The following is a 17,221-nucleotide window of genomic DNA, read 5'->3' as shown; positions in this document are numbered from 1 at the left end:
TCATGCTTCTTTTAGAGACGCACACATAACAGAATATACGTAGATTTCCTTATGTTAAGCAGTGTAGTCTGCCTTCAGGGACTTCTAGACATAGTGGTTATTACAGTTGAAATGCAAATTTAGTTTTTTATATCAGTATTAGGCCTCATGTTCATAGGCGCACATCAGGAAAATGTTATGGACCTTAATTGAGCAGTACACATGGCAGTTCGGAGGCTCCATTTGACGTGGATTGAGTGACCTGTGTTTCTTTGGATACAACATGTCCTTTTTAAAGTGCGGTTCAGGCCTACTTTAATATCGTACAAAAAAAGCTACTTGTAATCCACATAAACCAGTAAGGCATTGAGCACTCTGACGCACATCAGTGACCGGGCGGTTGGTTGGCTTGGGATTACTGGTATGACTCTCCACTAATATCGGAACTCTCTGTTCTTAAGGAACTTTATAAATAAGTAACATCGTCAGCTGATGGAGAGCCGCAGTAGTCATTCCCTTGCGGGCATGGATGTAAGCTCCTGCATCTATCGATGCAAATGCAGAACTTGCTCGGTTATTTTATGTTCTCCCCAGTGATCTGCCTGTTGGAGCCCAATTTAATATGAAATGTCTTGTGGCTGGCGGACATTGATTTTATGCAAAGCCACCATCACAGGTCAGATCTCTTTCATTTCCAGAAAGAAGCAGATGCTTTCTTCTATAAGTCCTTATCAGCATTGTAGGAGAGGACGCTGATGTTAAGTACAATCTCCACATTCTATTTATTTTCACTGGCTATTGTGGCCAGCACTTCATGTCCCACTGAGACTCTGGAAGCCTACTTTGTGAACACATCAAAGCTCTTTTTCCATTAGAGAAGACACCCTGGCAGGTGTTGCTATTGGTCAAAGTTAATGTGCATATTTAACTTGGCACATGTTATATTCACATGTGCCACCACGTTTTCATAGAAGAGATCACATGCGAGGTGCTGCATCTGCGATGATTAACAAAAGAGGCTCAGGCGGTAAAGTCATGCATTGACTTTGGATAGGCTGCTCTTGAGCTCAGGATGGTCTACTCCAGGGGTACCCAAACTGCAGGACAGATGTGCCCTTTGCTAGCCCTATCTGGCCCTTGGGGCACTATTCCTTCCAATGACAACAATGATGGGGCACGATTCCTTCCACAGACACCAAACACGACACAATTCTCTCACTGACATGAGAAATGGGGAACTAATTCTCCATGACCACAATGATGGGCACAATTCTCCACTGACCACCATACCTATTGCATTGTTTATTCCCACTGGCATAGTCTGGTACCCCTAAAGTTTGAAGAGCAATAAACTGGCCCTTTGTTTCTAAATTTTGGAGACCCCTGTCTGCTCGAACATTAAATCTAGAAACCAGAGGATAACTGAAGCACCATGCCATACTGCTTAGAATCCAAAAAGTTTTATTTCAAACAAAGACAAGTCAATAAACTTCAGGGCAAGGCTGTGCCCCTTCATCAGGGCTTAGGATGCTATTTATAATGAAAGATTAGGACTATAGTTCATTGCTGAGAAGCATTACTCCACTAGTAGTTTGCTGCCCTCAGGATTGTCCCACTGAAAAAAGTTTGAAAGGCTGAAACACAAGCAGAATGTGTGTCGGTGATTAGGATATGCCCCCCCCCCATATCAAGGTTTAGGATGGTCCAACCCCCCCCCCCCCCCCCCCCCCCCGCCCGCCCAAAAAAAGGGTAAGTATACCTATTAGCTATATGGGAAAGATTAGGACTGTAGTAAGGGGGTTTGTGAAATGGGAAGCTGGGTCTAGTGCAAGTTCAAAAACAGCCTAGATTTGCAAAAACTATTTTAGCTGTACTTTCTAATTGTTTAGATTGGTGACCAGAATAGTTAGAGAGACTACAGTAAACAGTAAAAGCCATGAATGTCTGAAGGAGGCACACATGGTAAGTGCTTGCATGCTAAGTATAACATTTAGTACTAGGTATTTATTACCTCCCATAGAATTCCTCAGGACAATGCTTCCTTTGTTGTTTTTACTCCAGAAGGAAAGGGCCATCTTTGTTTTAGGCATTAATCAGGGTAACAATCCACTTCAGCGATTCTCAACCTTTTTAGCCCAAAGGAACCCCTAAATTAGTTTAAAACCAGTTAATCGTTAGTCAATGACCCCTTACATTCCTGGCTGATAGAAATAATGTAACCTTAAAGAAAGTGTCATTCTGCTGGCTTTGCCAATCATTGTTGGTCCTGGAACTATGTAAGCACCAACAAATGGATGGTCAACCAGCTACAGCTCAAGGAACCTCTAGCAACCTATGGAGGAACCCTAGGGTTCCACCAAACCTTAGTGGAGAATGGCTGATTTACATTCTAGAGTGTTCTCAGAGATGACACATTCATCTGAAATCCTGGTACCTGTGCAGTCCCTGCCTGTTTTCACCAATATCCTCTAACGAGCAGGCCCTCTGATTACTCTTGTACCAAATTGTATTGTAACTGTAATGTCTGCCTTCATTTTGTAAAGCTCAGAGCAAACTGTTGGCGCTATATAAATCCTATATAAGAATAATATCTGACACAGATCAGCCTCTGCTACCTTATGATTTGCTACAAAGGTACTATGTTGCAGTCTGTTCACTGGGAGAAAGAAGGCTGAGAAAAAAACAGTATTTCCTCTTATAGTAGTGATTTCTAGCAGCCTCATAGAATATGTCTCCATTCTATGAGTGTCTCCTGAAGCATGTCTCTAGCAACTCCTATAGCATGTTCAGTCTCTGACAGTCTTCTGCAGCTTGTCCACAGTATCTGAACATCTCTTTTGTCATGGCTGCAGTCTCTGACCACCTCTTGTATGATGTCCGCAGTCTCTGACCATCTCTTGTATGATGCCCAAAGTCTTTGTATCCTCGTGTGTGTCCTCTTGTCTCTGATAAGAATATTCAGTGAATTTTATGCATAGCCCTTTGGCGATGTTAATAGCCGCAATCTCTGACCATCTCTTTTATCAGGTCTCTAATCTAATCATCTCATATATTATGTCTGTAGTCTCTGACCATCTCTTGTATCATGCCCAAAGTCTTTGTATCCTCTTGTGTGTCCTCTGTCTCTGATAATGAATATTCAGTGAATCTTATGTGTAGCCCTTTGGCGATGTTGAGAGCCGCACTTGAGCTGCATCAACACCATTTTCGTTTTTTTCTTTATTTCAGGGCCACAAATTGTGGTCAGCGTCTATGGGCCAGATGTCTTTGGGAACGACATTGTTAGAGGTTATGGAGCCGTCCATCTTCCCTTTACTCCAGGAAGGTAGGCCATTATAATGCTGACCAATATTTTTCTTTGACTTGGCTGTTAATAAATCTCATCTTTCAGAATTACAGTCAATGTAATCCATTTCATTAGCAAGTCTGAATAAAAATTGAGCTGTAATTTTGAAAATACCAAACCTTCTCTTCGTAGCAAAGTCTGTTTCAAATATATTATAATGTTTCAGCTACATTTACACACCTTTTACTTTACAGAGTGGTGAATGCAGCCTTAAAGTGATACTAAAGTCTCTCTTATTTTTCTATAAAAATAACAAACATGTTATACTTACCTGCTCTCTGCAGGGGTTTTGCACAAAGCAGCCCAGATCCCCCTCTTTTTCGGGTCTCTCTTTGGTGCTCCTGGCCCCTCCCTCCTGTTGAGTGCCTCCACAGCAAGCAGCTTGCTATGGGGGGCACCCGAGCCGTAGCTCCAAGTGTTCATTCAGACACGGAGCTGCGATTCTGCCCAGCCCCATCTCTCTCCTGATTGGTGAACTGACTTTGATTGACAGCAGCGGGAGCCAATGGCACCGCTGCTGTGTCTTAGCCAATCAGGAGGGAGAGTCCTGGACAGGCGAGGCACTCGTGCACATCTCACTTGGATAGAGATGGGGCTCAGGTAAATATTAGAGGGGCTGAGGGGGGGGTGCTGCACGCAGAAGGTTTATGCCTTTACAACCTCTTTAAAGCTGACAGATATAAAAGACAAATTAATTTAGCTGTGTATTTATTATTACACATTTAAATGCATGTTTTAAATGCAGGCAGTATACCTAAATTTGACCCTGTACAGCAGAGCTTAGACTAGAGAGAAGGAGAGAGATGCTTAATAAGGAGAAAATAGGTTGTGCTGCAGTGCCTCAGTGTTAAGAAGAGACATGCCTATAGGTAGAGAGATCAGAATGACAAAGCTATCAGTTTAACTCTATGCTGCTTCTCCTATCACTGTCAGGTGCCAGACTGGGGAAGGGACAAGACCTGTAAGTATTACTCAGAGTGTTACTAGACCCAGTAATATGAAAATAGTTCATCCGTACCCACAACTTTTAAATCTTTTTTTAAAAAAAAAATACTACCACTATATACCTTTTTGGCTGATCTGTATACCACAGTCACATGATAAACTGCAGGGTCTGCCTGAGTGCTGAGTGTTCAGGTAGGAGGAGATTTCCACTGTAGCCTGTGTCCACATGCTTTTATGTGAGGCGGATCATCTATCAATCAAGATGTGACATCCCACCCACTGTGTTATTTTGTAGTTACTGGGCATGGAGGAGGAGGGAGGGACTGGGCTGTCATTTAGGATCTGTATACGCACCCATATGTGTGATGTCAATATCATGTGACGTGAAAAGGTCAGCTCTTCTCTCCAGTAATAGAGACCAAACTGAGCATGTGCAGCAATACTACCCTCACTGTGTCTTATCTGGCCTTGCCAAGAGAGACACCCTGCAGAAGGGGGCGGATGTGTCCATACAGGATCAAGGAGCCCTTTTACACAATGCAGAGGATTAACCCCTTAAATTCCACAGTGAGTATATCAAGCATGCTATTCTGCATATACAGACAGATTTTACTGTTGTGGGTATAATAACACTTTAAAGACGAACTGTGGCCTGGAAACTGTAAAGAAGACCCTTCCTAAGTACCCTGCGCTGTGCATGTGCAACTCAGTACACAATCCTGGCATCTGTTGAGTTCTGGATTGAATTAACTCTGGTGATCATACACATGAGCTTGATCACTCTACGCTGGGCAACCAAGATGACTGAAGACATCAAACCCAGAAGAAGCCAGAAAGATGAGATGTTGGCACCAGCGAGGGAGCTCTTTCTGCAGTGCAGGACTGTGCTGTGTGGCAGAGCTTTGTAAATCTGAGGACTGGGTGAACAGAAATGCAAATCCTTTTAGGGCTCATGCACGCTGCATCTCAAAGAAGCTGTTCCTTCAAGCGTTTTTTTTTTTTCTTTTAGCTTTTATTTTTCTCTCCCTGGAAACTCCCCTCCATGTTAGCCAATGTGTCCATGCACACTTAGGGCTCATGCACACTGCATCTCAAAGAAGCTACTCTTACAGGCTTTTGAGCTTTTTTGAGCTCTAGTTTTTTTCTGCCTGAAAACCCTCCATGCTAGCCAATGTGTCCATGCACACTATGGCGTTTTCTGGAGTTTACAGGCATATGAGCTTGCAGGCAGAAAAAACCCCCACCAAACTCGCGTTTTTGGCAGCAGCTTTCCAGCAGAAAAGACGCCCAATCACCCAAAAACGCGCGAAAAATCATGTAAAAGCGCAAAAAAGCCAAAAACAATGAAAAAGTTAGGTGAGGGGAGGGTTTGCGAAAACAAAAACGCTTCAGTTAAGAGAAGCTTGAAAAAGCACAAGCTTCTTCAAGCCTTTAGGCTGAGAAATAAAAGCTCAAATGACTGTAAAAGCAGCTTTTTTTTTTTTTTTTTTGAGCTGCATGAGCCCTATACAATTTTCAGGAGCTCACAGGCATATGAGATTACAGGCCTTTGGGTTTTTTTCTGTCTGTAAGTTCGTATGCCTGTGAACTCCTGAAAACACAGAGAGGCAGAGAAATAAAAGCTCAAACATCTGTAAAAGCAGCTTTTTTTGTGTGCTGCAGTTTGCATGAGCCCTTGCAGGTAAAACAGCTCTCAAATACTGCATATACTTGCTTTTAGATGTTTGCCTTGAGTTCAGCCATAAAGTTGTTCCAAAGGCATAACGTTTTTTCACCTTAATGCAATCTCTGCATTAAGGTAAAAAACCTCCATGATCATCCCCCCCCCCCCCCCCCCTTAAGTGATACTGAAGTCTTGTTTTTTTTTTTGTTTGTTTGTTTGTTTCAAAATAACAAACATGTTATACTTACCTGCTCTGTGTAGTTGGTTTTGCACAGAGCAGCCTGGATCTTCCTTTTCTTGGGTCCCTCTTCGGTGCCCCTGGCCCCTCCCTCCCTGTTGAGTGCCCCCACAGCAAGCAGCTTGCTATGGGGGCACCCAAGCCGCAGCTCCGTGTATTCATTCAGACATGGAGCTGCGGCCTGGCCCTGCCCCCTCTCTCCTTATTGGCTCACTGACTTTGATTGACAGCAGCAGGATCCAATGCTGTTTCGCTGCTGTCAATGAGGAGGGATAGTCCCGGGCAGCCGAGTCTCCTGTGCAACATCGCTGGATTGGAGGGAGGGTTTTTTATCTTAATTCATTCTATGCATCTGACTCACAGGCAGGTCACACTTCTCTCTGCAAACCACTGCGGGTCTCAATATAAAGTTAATGACTCCCCCAAATTGGTTCGCAGAACGTAGCTATGCGATCCAATTCCAGTGCGAATTTTAGTGCAAATGTGATGCAATTTCAGCCATACAAACTGGGCAGCTACAAGAGGGATGGGGCCAGGCCAAAACTGGCAGTAAGAACAATCCTAACCCTAATACCCTCACATAAAGCATTGATCACACAGACATACTCACATCAGTGAGATAAATGGAAAAAACACAAAGGAGCATTGAGGGGATCGGTCCCATGCTGTACATACAACAGACACAGGTGTCTGGTCCCTTGCACAGAAAATGCTGCAGTTACAGGCAGAAGCTGACTTTAGCAGAAGATATTACACCAAAGAAGAAGAAAATCTTTTGAGGACACTGAAAATAAGGTATATGTTACCTACACAAGTGTTGAAATTAAAGTGATTATAAAGGCAAACTTTTTTATTTTTTTTAAATAACAAACAGGTTATACTTACCTGTGCTGTGCAATGAATTTGCAAAGAGCAGTCCAGATCCTCCTCTTCTGGGGTCCGCCAGCAGATTTCCTGGTCCCCCCCCCCTGCCGAGTGCCCCCATAGCAAGCCCCTTGCCAAGGGGCTTGCTTGCTTTCTTGCCAGCTTTGTGTGTCCATGAGACACTGAATTTGTCTCGCCCCCCGCCCCCCCCCCCCCCCCCTGCAATTGACAGCAGCAGGAGCCATTGGCTGTGGGTGGAGCTGCTTGCAGAAGGTTTTTTAAATTAATGCATAGAATGCATTAAGGTAAACCTTCTGCCTTTAGAACCACTTACATTTTTGGACAGAGCGGGTCTTATTAATTCTCGTACAGTTATTGTAGGATCTCTGCTTCTAGAAGCTAATCTACGAATCTCTACAGTGACACTGAGGTTTAGTTGCATGTAGCACAGTTTCGGCAGCAGTGAGCTGGTGGTAGGGGGCGGTGTGATGTGTGTTCAAGCACATAACACAGTTCTTTTTTTTTTTGTTTGTCAAGTTTATTTTAGGTGCACAAAGTAATATGTCATTCATCTTACTGCACAGTAGTGTGGTTTGTTGTGCCACTAAGTGATGACATGCAATGCCTTCCCAAGCAGTGCAATCAAATGCAGCATGTCTGCATGCTATCACAGCTCACTGCACCGCACCTCTGGGCTGCATGTTATCACAGCTCACTGCACCGCACCTCTGGGCTGCATGTTAGCACAGCTCACTGCACCGCACCTCTGGGCTGCATTGCTATGTGAACGGAGGGGGCACATGAAAAGCAATTGTTTTCTATGTGCCCCAGCAGTGACTTGCTTTCTTCCAGTGTGTGAACAGGCACTTAAAGCGGGGTTCCACCCAAATTTTGAACAATATCTGTATGTTTTCTCTTCCTTGCCTAGATGCTGACATGCCGTTTAAAAAAATTTAAATTGCCGTAATTACCTTTTATTTTTCTATTCTTCTTTGCACTTCCTGGTTCTCCTCCCGTGGGAGTAGGCGTGTTTCTAGCCTCTCCCAGACTCCTGGGAGCTAGTCTCAGGCTTCCCAGGATGCCACTGAGCATGTGCAGGAATGAGCGGTGAATGCTGGGAGCACAGCATTCACCACATCCAGGAAATAAATGCTTGTGGGCTTCAAATGCCCACAATGAAGATGGAAACCGCCTGCAGTGAATAATATAAGTTATTCTTTCCGACGAAATCTGACACAGGCGGACATATTACACACAATATGTGAGTATGTAATGCTGAGAAGAAAAGTTTGTGAATGAACTCAAAAAAAAAAAAAAAAAAACGATAGATAGGTGGACCCCCGCTTTAAAAAAAAAATACCAAAAAAAGTAAAAGAAAGTGAAAATGTAAAAGTCGCATCACGAAAATTTCAGCTAAACCATGCAACAATAACTGAAAATATGTTCTCCCTGTATTCTTACTTTAAATGCACTTTCCAAAGCTGTGGGTAGAAGTAAAAGTGACTCTCTCTGTTTGCTTGTCCACAGCTCTTTTGTTTTGATTTAAAGGATTACCTCACCTCCAGAAGCTCCAATATACATGTCTGTGATTTATCCAATGAATCATACTTGACACGGGTAGACAGACTATAAATGGCTGCATAATGCCTACTGAGAACAGCTTGCTCTATCTGAACTCTGTGTAGAGAGGTGATGTGATGGCTGGAAGTTTGGCCTTCTGAGGTTATGTGTCCAAGCAACAAACTGATTGGCTTTTAACAACTTACTGCATTAAAACTTTCTAGCTGTAGAGTTTTTGCTGTAAGGAAAATGTGCGTATGGCTTAAAGAGACTTCACCAGACCATTCATTTCAACAACATAAGATAACATATGCATTTAGCATATTTTATGCATTACTTGTAAATGCATCCCTTGTGCAGACACCCCAAATAAAGACTGCTGCTGGGTGCCATTATCTTGGATGTGATTTCAGCAACCCCAGGAGACTCAGAGCTGTCACTCAAGTGATCCTTTAGCAGTGATGGTCAACTTGCAAATTATAGAGGGCCAAACAATAGCAGTGCATTGAGGTACATTGCATCAAGTTAGGCAGTCCATTAAATAAAATAGGCTGTAATGCACTTCAACATCCGACATATTAACCCCCAGCATTGGTGTCTGTGGACACAATAATAACCTCCAACATTAGTGCCAGGGATTGCAATAACTCCCTGCACTGATGTCAGTGGATGCAATAATAACCCCCCTGCGTTGGTGTCAGTGGCTGCAATATTAACGCTCTCTTTTGCCATAATAACCACCAGCAGTGATATCAGTGGCAGCACTAATAACCCCCAGCAAGTGGACATAGTAATAACCCACTCCATTGGTGTCTGTGGCTGCAGTACTAACCCCCTCTGTGTCAGTGACAACAGTAATTACCTCCAGCATTGATCTCTGTGGCAGCAATTATAACCAACATTGGTGCCATTGGACACAATAACCTAGCATTGGACTCTGCTTTTGTGTCAGTGGCAGCAATAATAACGCCTGGCATTTTTGTTAGTGGCTGTTTTAGTTAGTTTTAGATCCATCATTGGTGTGTTAATAAACACAATAGTAACTCCTCAGCCTTGGTGTCAGTTGACACAAAAATAACCCCCAGTATCAGTGGCCACAATAACAAACCCCACATTGGTGCCAGTAACTACTGCAACAGTGACCCCAGGTGTCAGTGGCAGTATTATTTAACACCCCAAGTGCTCAGTTGCATTGCTATTTGCCCCCCTGATTAGTGGCCAGAAGCTCCACCCAAAAGGGGAAGTTCCGCTTGTTTGCATCTTCCCCTCCCACCCTCCACTGTCACCCCACCCCTAGGCAACTTCTTTAAGTCAGCAATTACAGTATTTGTAGCTGCTGACTTTTGGGGGGATCCTGGAACTCCTCTTTAACATTTATCTAGTGCAGATTGGCTCAGATCATGTGACTAAGTGCCTACAACTTCACAGAAGTGCCCTGGATTGAAAAGAGCTGAAGTAGCAGCAAAAATATATATTAAATATTTATTTCATCCTACCGCTGAGTTCCTCTTTAGTCCATTAAATATCATTAGAAAAGAATCGGTTCCCTGTGAACAGAGAAATTAAGCATCTTAAAATTATCACTGATTGGAAGACTTTGTAGCTCGTAAAGTGTATTCTCATGGGTAGAACCACCTCCACGTGTAATGGTTTATTAGGCTTTACGTTTCTTTGTACCGACTCGCTGAATTCTTATAAAAGGTTTGGAAGACACTTAATGAACTCCCTCGATAATATTCAAACTGACATTCCATATTTAGGAGTATTTGCTGCTCTTTAGCATGTAAATGAGTTTTTCTATAAGTCTTTGCAGAGTTGGGTTAGGTGACCACTTTCTTCTGGTTTTACCCTGCTGAGTGAAGGACAACGTTTGATAGATCTGTTGTATTCCTCTAGTACAGGCTCTGTAATATTCATATATTTTGTGTTTTTTGTTCAAGACATAAGAAGACTATCCCCATGTTTGTTCCGGAGTCATCCTCCAAGCTTCAGAAGTTCACAAGGTAGAATCCTGCTTTTTATTAATGCTTTTTTTTTCATGTACTTAGGGAAAAATACAAAAAACACACATGTACTACATCTTACTTGCACATAGCCCTATGTTTTACCCTTTTATAAATAATGCAAATGTGCATCCTAAATTCCTGTTTAGGCTGAAAGCACTGCACCTCTGCGGCATAAAAATCCCAACCATTGTTGTCCAGTTCTTCTCTTCTGCACTACAGAACACCTCCCTATCTCTATATCATAAGCAGGTAGTGTTCTCTAGTTCAGCAGGAAACACATGGGCAGGGCTGATAACACCATTTTGGGATTTCAATGTAGCATAGTGATCAGCTCACCACAGAAAGTTAGGAGCTCACTGGATTTCTGTCAGGATCAACAGGTATTTTTTCTCTACATGCAGCATGTTTAAAGGGGGTACCGTTCCGTTGTTGGTGTCATTGGGAGGAATAGTGTCCTATCATTGGTGTCATTGGGAGGAATTGTGTCCCATCATTGGTGTCATTGGGAGGAATTGTGTCCCATCATTGATGTCATTGGGAGGAATTGTGTCCTATCATTGGTGTCAGTGGGTGGAGTTATGCCCCTTCATTGCTGTCAGTGGGGGAAATTATGCCCCATGGTTGGTATTGGTAAATGAAATAGTGCCCCAAGGGCCGGATAAAAGCAAGGAAAGGGCCGCATCTGGCCCCCGGACCGTAGTTTGGAGGCCACTGATCTAGAGATTGCTAGGGGTTTCTTGAGCAATGAGGAACCTCTCAGACAAGTAACCATTGACATCAATGATCGTTTTAGCTATCTATATAGGGAAATTCTTCCCAAGGATCACAGATGTAAGGAGCACCCTTTCCTCTTACCACCATACTAGTGTACTGTAAGCTGTATATACAGTCATTTTTAACAGGGGTTCCCTGAACCCAGAAAGTTATTTCAAGGGTTCCTCCATATTAAAAAGTTTGTGAAAGGCTGCTCTAAAGTCCTATTTCCTGCTGCCTGAATAGAGTAACTTTTTTGCAAAGTGCTTATTGTTTTAATTGGAAACTGTCTGCTTGTAAAGATGTCCATAGAGATCAGATAGCAGTATGATTCAACAGCTGGCACCTCATTTGTATGAAGGCTTCTTCCATAATTTATACGTGGTCAGAGCAGCTGTGGGAAAGATGGGGAGAGATGGACATCTATGGCCCTGGATTATTTTAGAAAAAAAACAACTGCAAACAGCAAAATCCTTCTGACCAGGTTTAAAGAGATCATGGAGTGCCCATAGTCCTGAGCGTACTATAACTGACCCAATGACCTCATCCCTACTTTTCCATAAGAAGCTTCTGTTGACAGTGTCTGTAGGTAACTTATACACATAGTTACATAGTAGGTGAGGTCGAAAAAAGACATAAGTCCATCAAGTCCAACCTATGTGTGTGATTATATGTCAGTATTACATTGTATATACCTGAATGTTGCAGTCAGTCGGGTGCTTATCTAATAATTGAGACTGAAGATTGTGGGACCAGGAAATCTTAGCATGCATATTTTAATTCCCCAAATAAGTTTTTTGAGGAACACCCCTTGATCCTTCTTCCTTCCTAGACCACTAAAACATTGGTAAGGGAAACCTATTTGGTGGATGGTTTAATATAATGGGGTTGATTTGCTAAAGATAAATAGACTGTGCACTTTGCAAAGGACATTTGCTCCAGAGCTTAGTTGATGAGGGAAAGTTCTGCTGACTCCCATCCTCCAATCCTGTACAAGCAAAAACGCTGTTTTTTTATATATATATTTTCTCCCTGCATGTGTTTGGGTCTTCTTTGCAAAGTTAAGCTTCGCCTCATTTACAAAGCTTTTGGAACAAATGCCCTTTCAGAGTGCAACTGCACTTGCAAAGTGCATAGTCTATTTGCCATTACTAAATCAACCCCATTGAGTCTGGAATGTTAAAAGCATCTTAAAGTGGAACTAAACTCTCCTTTGCAGCTAGGGAGGCATTCTCGATTTCGTTACACTTCAAAGCACCTCTGTTGTGGAATTTAAAAAAATACCCTGCAAAAAAAGATAATGTAATATTCACCTGTGCTGCTGACCAGTCTTCAAATCTTTGCTTTCTTCGGCACTGGTAGAATCTGCACATCCAACACTCTTTTTAAATTCTGCGTCTAAGTTTCCAGCTCCATCCAATTTGCATGATCCAACAGTGAAATATCTGTATCAACGGTTCCAACTCTGCTGATTTGTTGAAAGCTCCAACAGTGAGATATCTGAGTTCCCAGCTCTGCTGATTTGTTGGAATCTCCAGCAGTGAAATAACTGTACCTGCGTTCCCATCTCTGCTGAACTGTTGGAAGCTTCAACAGTTATTTGTATCCGAACCCCCATCTCTACCCAGCTGTTGGAAACCCCACCAGTGAGATATCTTCAAATGAGCTGCCAGCTCTGTTCATTTGTTGGAATTGCCATCAGTAAGGAATCTGCATCTGAAGGTTCTAAAGGTATCGGCTGTTGTTTCCACTTTGACAACAACCAGTGGTTATCATTATACTTTTCATTTGTTATTACTGAAAACCTTCAGACATATAAGTAGCTGGTGGGTTGTGTGGCTCAGTGGTATCCTCCCAGAGCCTTAAAATCTGTTATCCTAATTGTACAGTATTATTATTATTATTATAATACAGGATTTATATAGCGCCAATAGTTTACGCAGCTCTTTACAATATAAAAAGGAGACAATACAGTTATAATACAATAAAATACAAGAGGATTCAGAAGAGCTTACAGTCTAATAGGGTGGGGCAGGTGGTACAAAAGGTCGTAACTGTGGGGAATGAGCTGGTGGAAGTGGTAGAAGATTAGTTGGAGATGTGATAGGCTTTCCTGAAGAGATGAGTTTTCAAGGATCGCCTGAAGGTAGCAAGAGTAGGGGATAGCCGGACCGGTGGAGGTAACAAGTTCCAGAGGATGGGAGAGGCTCTGGAGAAATCCTAGAGACGCGCATGGGAGGAGGAGATGAGAGAGCTTGAGAGTAGGAGGTCTTGAAAGGAGCGGAGAGGTCGATTTGGATGATATTTGGAGACAAGATTGGTGATGTAGCTCGGGGCAGAGTTGTGAATGGCTTTTTAATTCGCTGGGTGATCGGGAGCCAGTGTAGGGATTGGAGGAGAGGGTTTGCAGACACTGAGCGGTTGGTAAGGTGGATAAGTCTGGCAGCAGCATTCATCATAGACTGAAGAGGGGATAGCCTATGGAGACGGCAGGCCAATGAGAAGAGAGTTGCGATGGCTCCAGTACAGGAGAAGAAGTCATACACCATGGGACTTTGCTGGGAACGCCCTTATTACACCCTCATATCACACTACCCACTTCCTGGACCTTTCTTTTTTTTTTTTTTTTTGCTTGTGTCTATCCATAGGTGAAGGACTTCTTCTCCATAAACAGCAATAAGAAACCTACTCATTTCAGCCAGAAAGTTTGCACATTCTTGCATGCTAAAAGCTGATTTCTGTCTGGTCACTGGTTTGCTCCTTGCTTTTCCCAGTAGTCTTATTCCCAGTTTCTAAATGGAAATCTAGTTCCAGCTTTTGCTTTACATTTTGAGACATTTCTGATTAAATGCACATCTTTTCCTCTGAGCCCCCTGTGGATTTTAATGTATATCTCCAGCTGAGAACCTCAGTAATTGGTGTGTGCAGCAGAACTGGTTATCTGTCCAGGAAAAGGTTACTAAGCTTCTAACCATCGTTGTCTGATTCATAAGGTAACCATTTCATCTCTCTCCAGAGGCCTTCGCTATCTTTTTGTTAATGTTTTATATTTGTTCAAATAATACTTAACTTAAAAATTGTGAGGTTTCAGTCATTTTTTACGCTCTATCGAGATGATGCTACATGTCATCCTGGCTACTGTAAGATTAATGAGGTTTCTTGATAAAAGAAGAGTTTTAAGAGTAATATCAAGGTAGGGTGGATGACCTTTATGTGATAGAGACAGGGAGTGTGAATGTTATCATATGTGTGCCAAGTAATTCCTTCATTTGTTTTAAACTGTGCTATGTGAAATTACATGCAATCCCTACTTATCTTAAAGCAGGATTCCACTCGTTTGTAAGTTTATTAAAGGTCAGCAGCTACAAAAAGTGTAGCTGCTGACTTTTAATAAACAGACACTTACCTTTCCCACGGTCCAGCGATGCAGCCGCCCGAAGCCTCGCTCCTCTCCGCGGCACCGTCATTGCAAGTGTGGGCACCCAGCTTTAACAGCTTGGGTCTCACAGCCGGATGCGCACAGCGCAAGTGTGTGTTGCGCTGCGCTTTCTTAGTTGTCAGCCTCAGCTCCGTTCTTGTGAGCTGTGTGAAGGGGGGTATGTCCTTTCCCTCCAATCAGCTCTCAGAGCTCTCCTCACTGAGCTCCACAGAGTGTAATTTCAGCTCTCCGCCCCTTTTTTCTGACAGCTCAGACAAGCTTTATAAATTCTGGACTTTGAAAGGCTGTAGAGAAGGGATGACTGCAGATAAACAGGTGCATCTTATGCAGGAGGATTTGTTTCATTTCTTTGTATCACCTGAGGCCAGTCACTTCACTGGGTACATGTAAGGGTTTACATCCACTTTGAATCAAAAGGGTTAACTTCCTCCGTAAGTAGTTTCAGTAGAGAAGATGAGCCTGTACAACTTTTGCAGAGGGGCAGGTAAGACTGGAGTTCACTTTTAATTCCCACACAGCCTCCAGTGTAGTCCTGAATAAATGTCTTTTGGAGATTGATAAATGCACATGGCATTCTTCCCGTCTCAGTAAGTCTCTGTGCTATTTACTCACCGTGACTGGCTGACAAACGAAATGTTTTGGCTTGTTATTGGAAAGACTGGCCACCCTCTTACTAAAAAAAAAAACTCAGAAAGGGAGAGACTGATTATTTAAATTTTTTGGGGGGGTGCTAAAAAGTGATCGTTATGCAGGCAGCCTCTGATGAATAAAACATGACTATTCTCACTTCTGAGGAGTGAGTCAGCTTCCAACCATGATAAATGGCTGTGCTGACTTCTTTTACTCTTATCATTTGTTTCGGTCCAGCGCCTCGTTACGCTTCTCGCGTCTGAGGGAAAGTTTTCCTTCTAAACGTCAAAGTTTGTATTTGTGTGACGGGGAGATTAGAGAGGTTTTCCACTTTTTGAAAGAAATTGGGAAATGTCTACATCTGTCCCATGCTGTGTGCTGCAGAACGATAGCAATATCCCTTTTGGAACTTCTGGCGTTTTTTTTTGTTTTTGTTTTTTTTTTACGCTTTAATTTTTTGTTATTATTATTTTTATTTTACCTGCTTTTTGGTGGGTTGCAGATCAAGGAGAGCCTCGAGGCGACTCTAGTGCGGGTAAAAAAAAAACTGACTGGTGGGTGTTCGTGTGTAAGGTTTTTCTTGAATGGAGGAGATAAGAATCTGCTTTAAAGTGTTACTAAACCCACAACAGTAAAATCAGTCTGTATATTCAGTAAAGCATGCTTGTTATACTCACTGTGGAACCTAAGGGGTTAAACCTCTGCATTGTGTAAAAAGGCAGTTTGATCCTGTCTTCTCTGATCCTCCCCTTCTTCCACTTGTCCCCAATTCATCTTCTGATAGAACAGAGCCCTTTTGGAGGGCGCATGTGATCAGCACCCTTCAGACAAAGGGTCAGGGGTCATGCAGCCTCATAGGACAGTCAGAGGAGAATGAAACCTCCTCCTACAAGCTTTAACAGCTTAAGGACCTCCCCACGTACATATACTGCAGCAAGATGGCCCTTTTGCATGAAATCGCATACCTGTACGTGATTTTTTTCTTTAGGGTCTGGGGCGACCCGCTCCCACTGTGATTGGATACAGCGGGAGCCAATCACCGGGACCTGCCGATCGTTCCCGAGGCGGACAGATTGGCAGTCTGCCTATGTAAATAACGCAGATCATCGTTCTGTGATGGGAGAAGACGAAGATCTTGTGTTTTTGATAAGCGTCATTGGTACAATGAAACTGCATATTTTTTTAGCACTGATCCCTGTATTAGTGTCTCTGGTCTCCAAAAAAAGTGTCTCTTAGTGTCTGATTTGTCCACCGCAATGTCGCAGTCCCGCTAGAAGTCGCTGATCGCTGCCATTACTAGTAAAAAAAAAAAAATCAATAAAAATTCCATAAAAATATCCTATAGTTTGTAGACGCTATAACTTTTAAATCAATATATGCCTATTGGGATTTTTTTAATAAAAATATGTAGCAGAATACATATTTGCCTAAATTAATGAACAAATTAGATTTTTTGACATTTTTTTTATTGGATGTGTTTTATAGCAGAAAGTAAAAAAAAAATGTTCTTTCTTTTTTTCTAAATTGTTTCTTTTTTTTTTTTTATTAAAAAATTGTCTGCGCACAAAATTAAAATCGCGGGGTGGTCAAATGCCACCAAAAGAAATCTCAATTTGTGGAGAAAAAAAGGACATGCATTTTATTTGGGTACAGGGTCACACGACCGCGCAATTGTTAGTTAAAGCAACACAGTGCCGTATCACAAAAAATGGCCTGGTTATGAAGGGGGTTAAACCTTCCAGAGCTGAAGTGTATATACCTGTTTACAGAGCGCAGATCGGTGCTCACGTGACCCGCC

The 17,221-nt window shown here is 42.6% G+C and overlaps 1 protein-coding gene across 3 annotated transcripts in view; it reads left to right on the top strand.

Moving 5' to 3' along the window:
• The window catches only part of B9D1 (B9 domain containing 1), a 160,021-nt gene that overhangs the window by 28,292 nt on the left and 114,508 nt on the right, over positions 1-17,221 (top strand). For 2 of the 3 annotated variants that reach the window (XM_073636410.1, XM_073636408.1), the window contains 2 exons: positions 3,208-3,304; positions 10,536-10,598. In XM_073636410.1, coding sequence (XP_073492511.1) covers positions 3,208-3,304; positions 10,536-10,598 — 160 coding nt within the window. The remainder of the gene's footprint in view (positions 1-3,207; positions 3,305-10,535; positions 10,599-17,221) is intronic. The other variant, XM_073636409.1, reaches the window with a different exon arrangement.

Source organism: Aquarana catesbeiana, linkage group LG06 (assembly GCF_042186555.1).
Source record: "Aquarana catesbeiana isolate 2022-GZ linkage group LG06, ASM4218655v1, whole genome shotgun sequence".
Lineage (NCBI taxonomy): Eukaryota > Metazoa > Chordata > Amphibia > Anura > Ranidae > Aquarana > Aquarana catesbeiana.
Note: the sequence above shows the minus strand (reverse complement) of the source record. Positions and strands in the feature narration are given on the sequence as shown.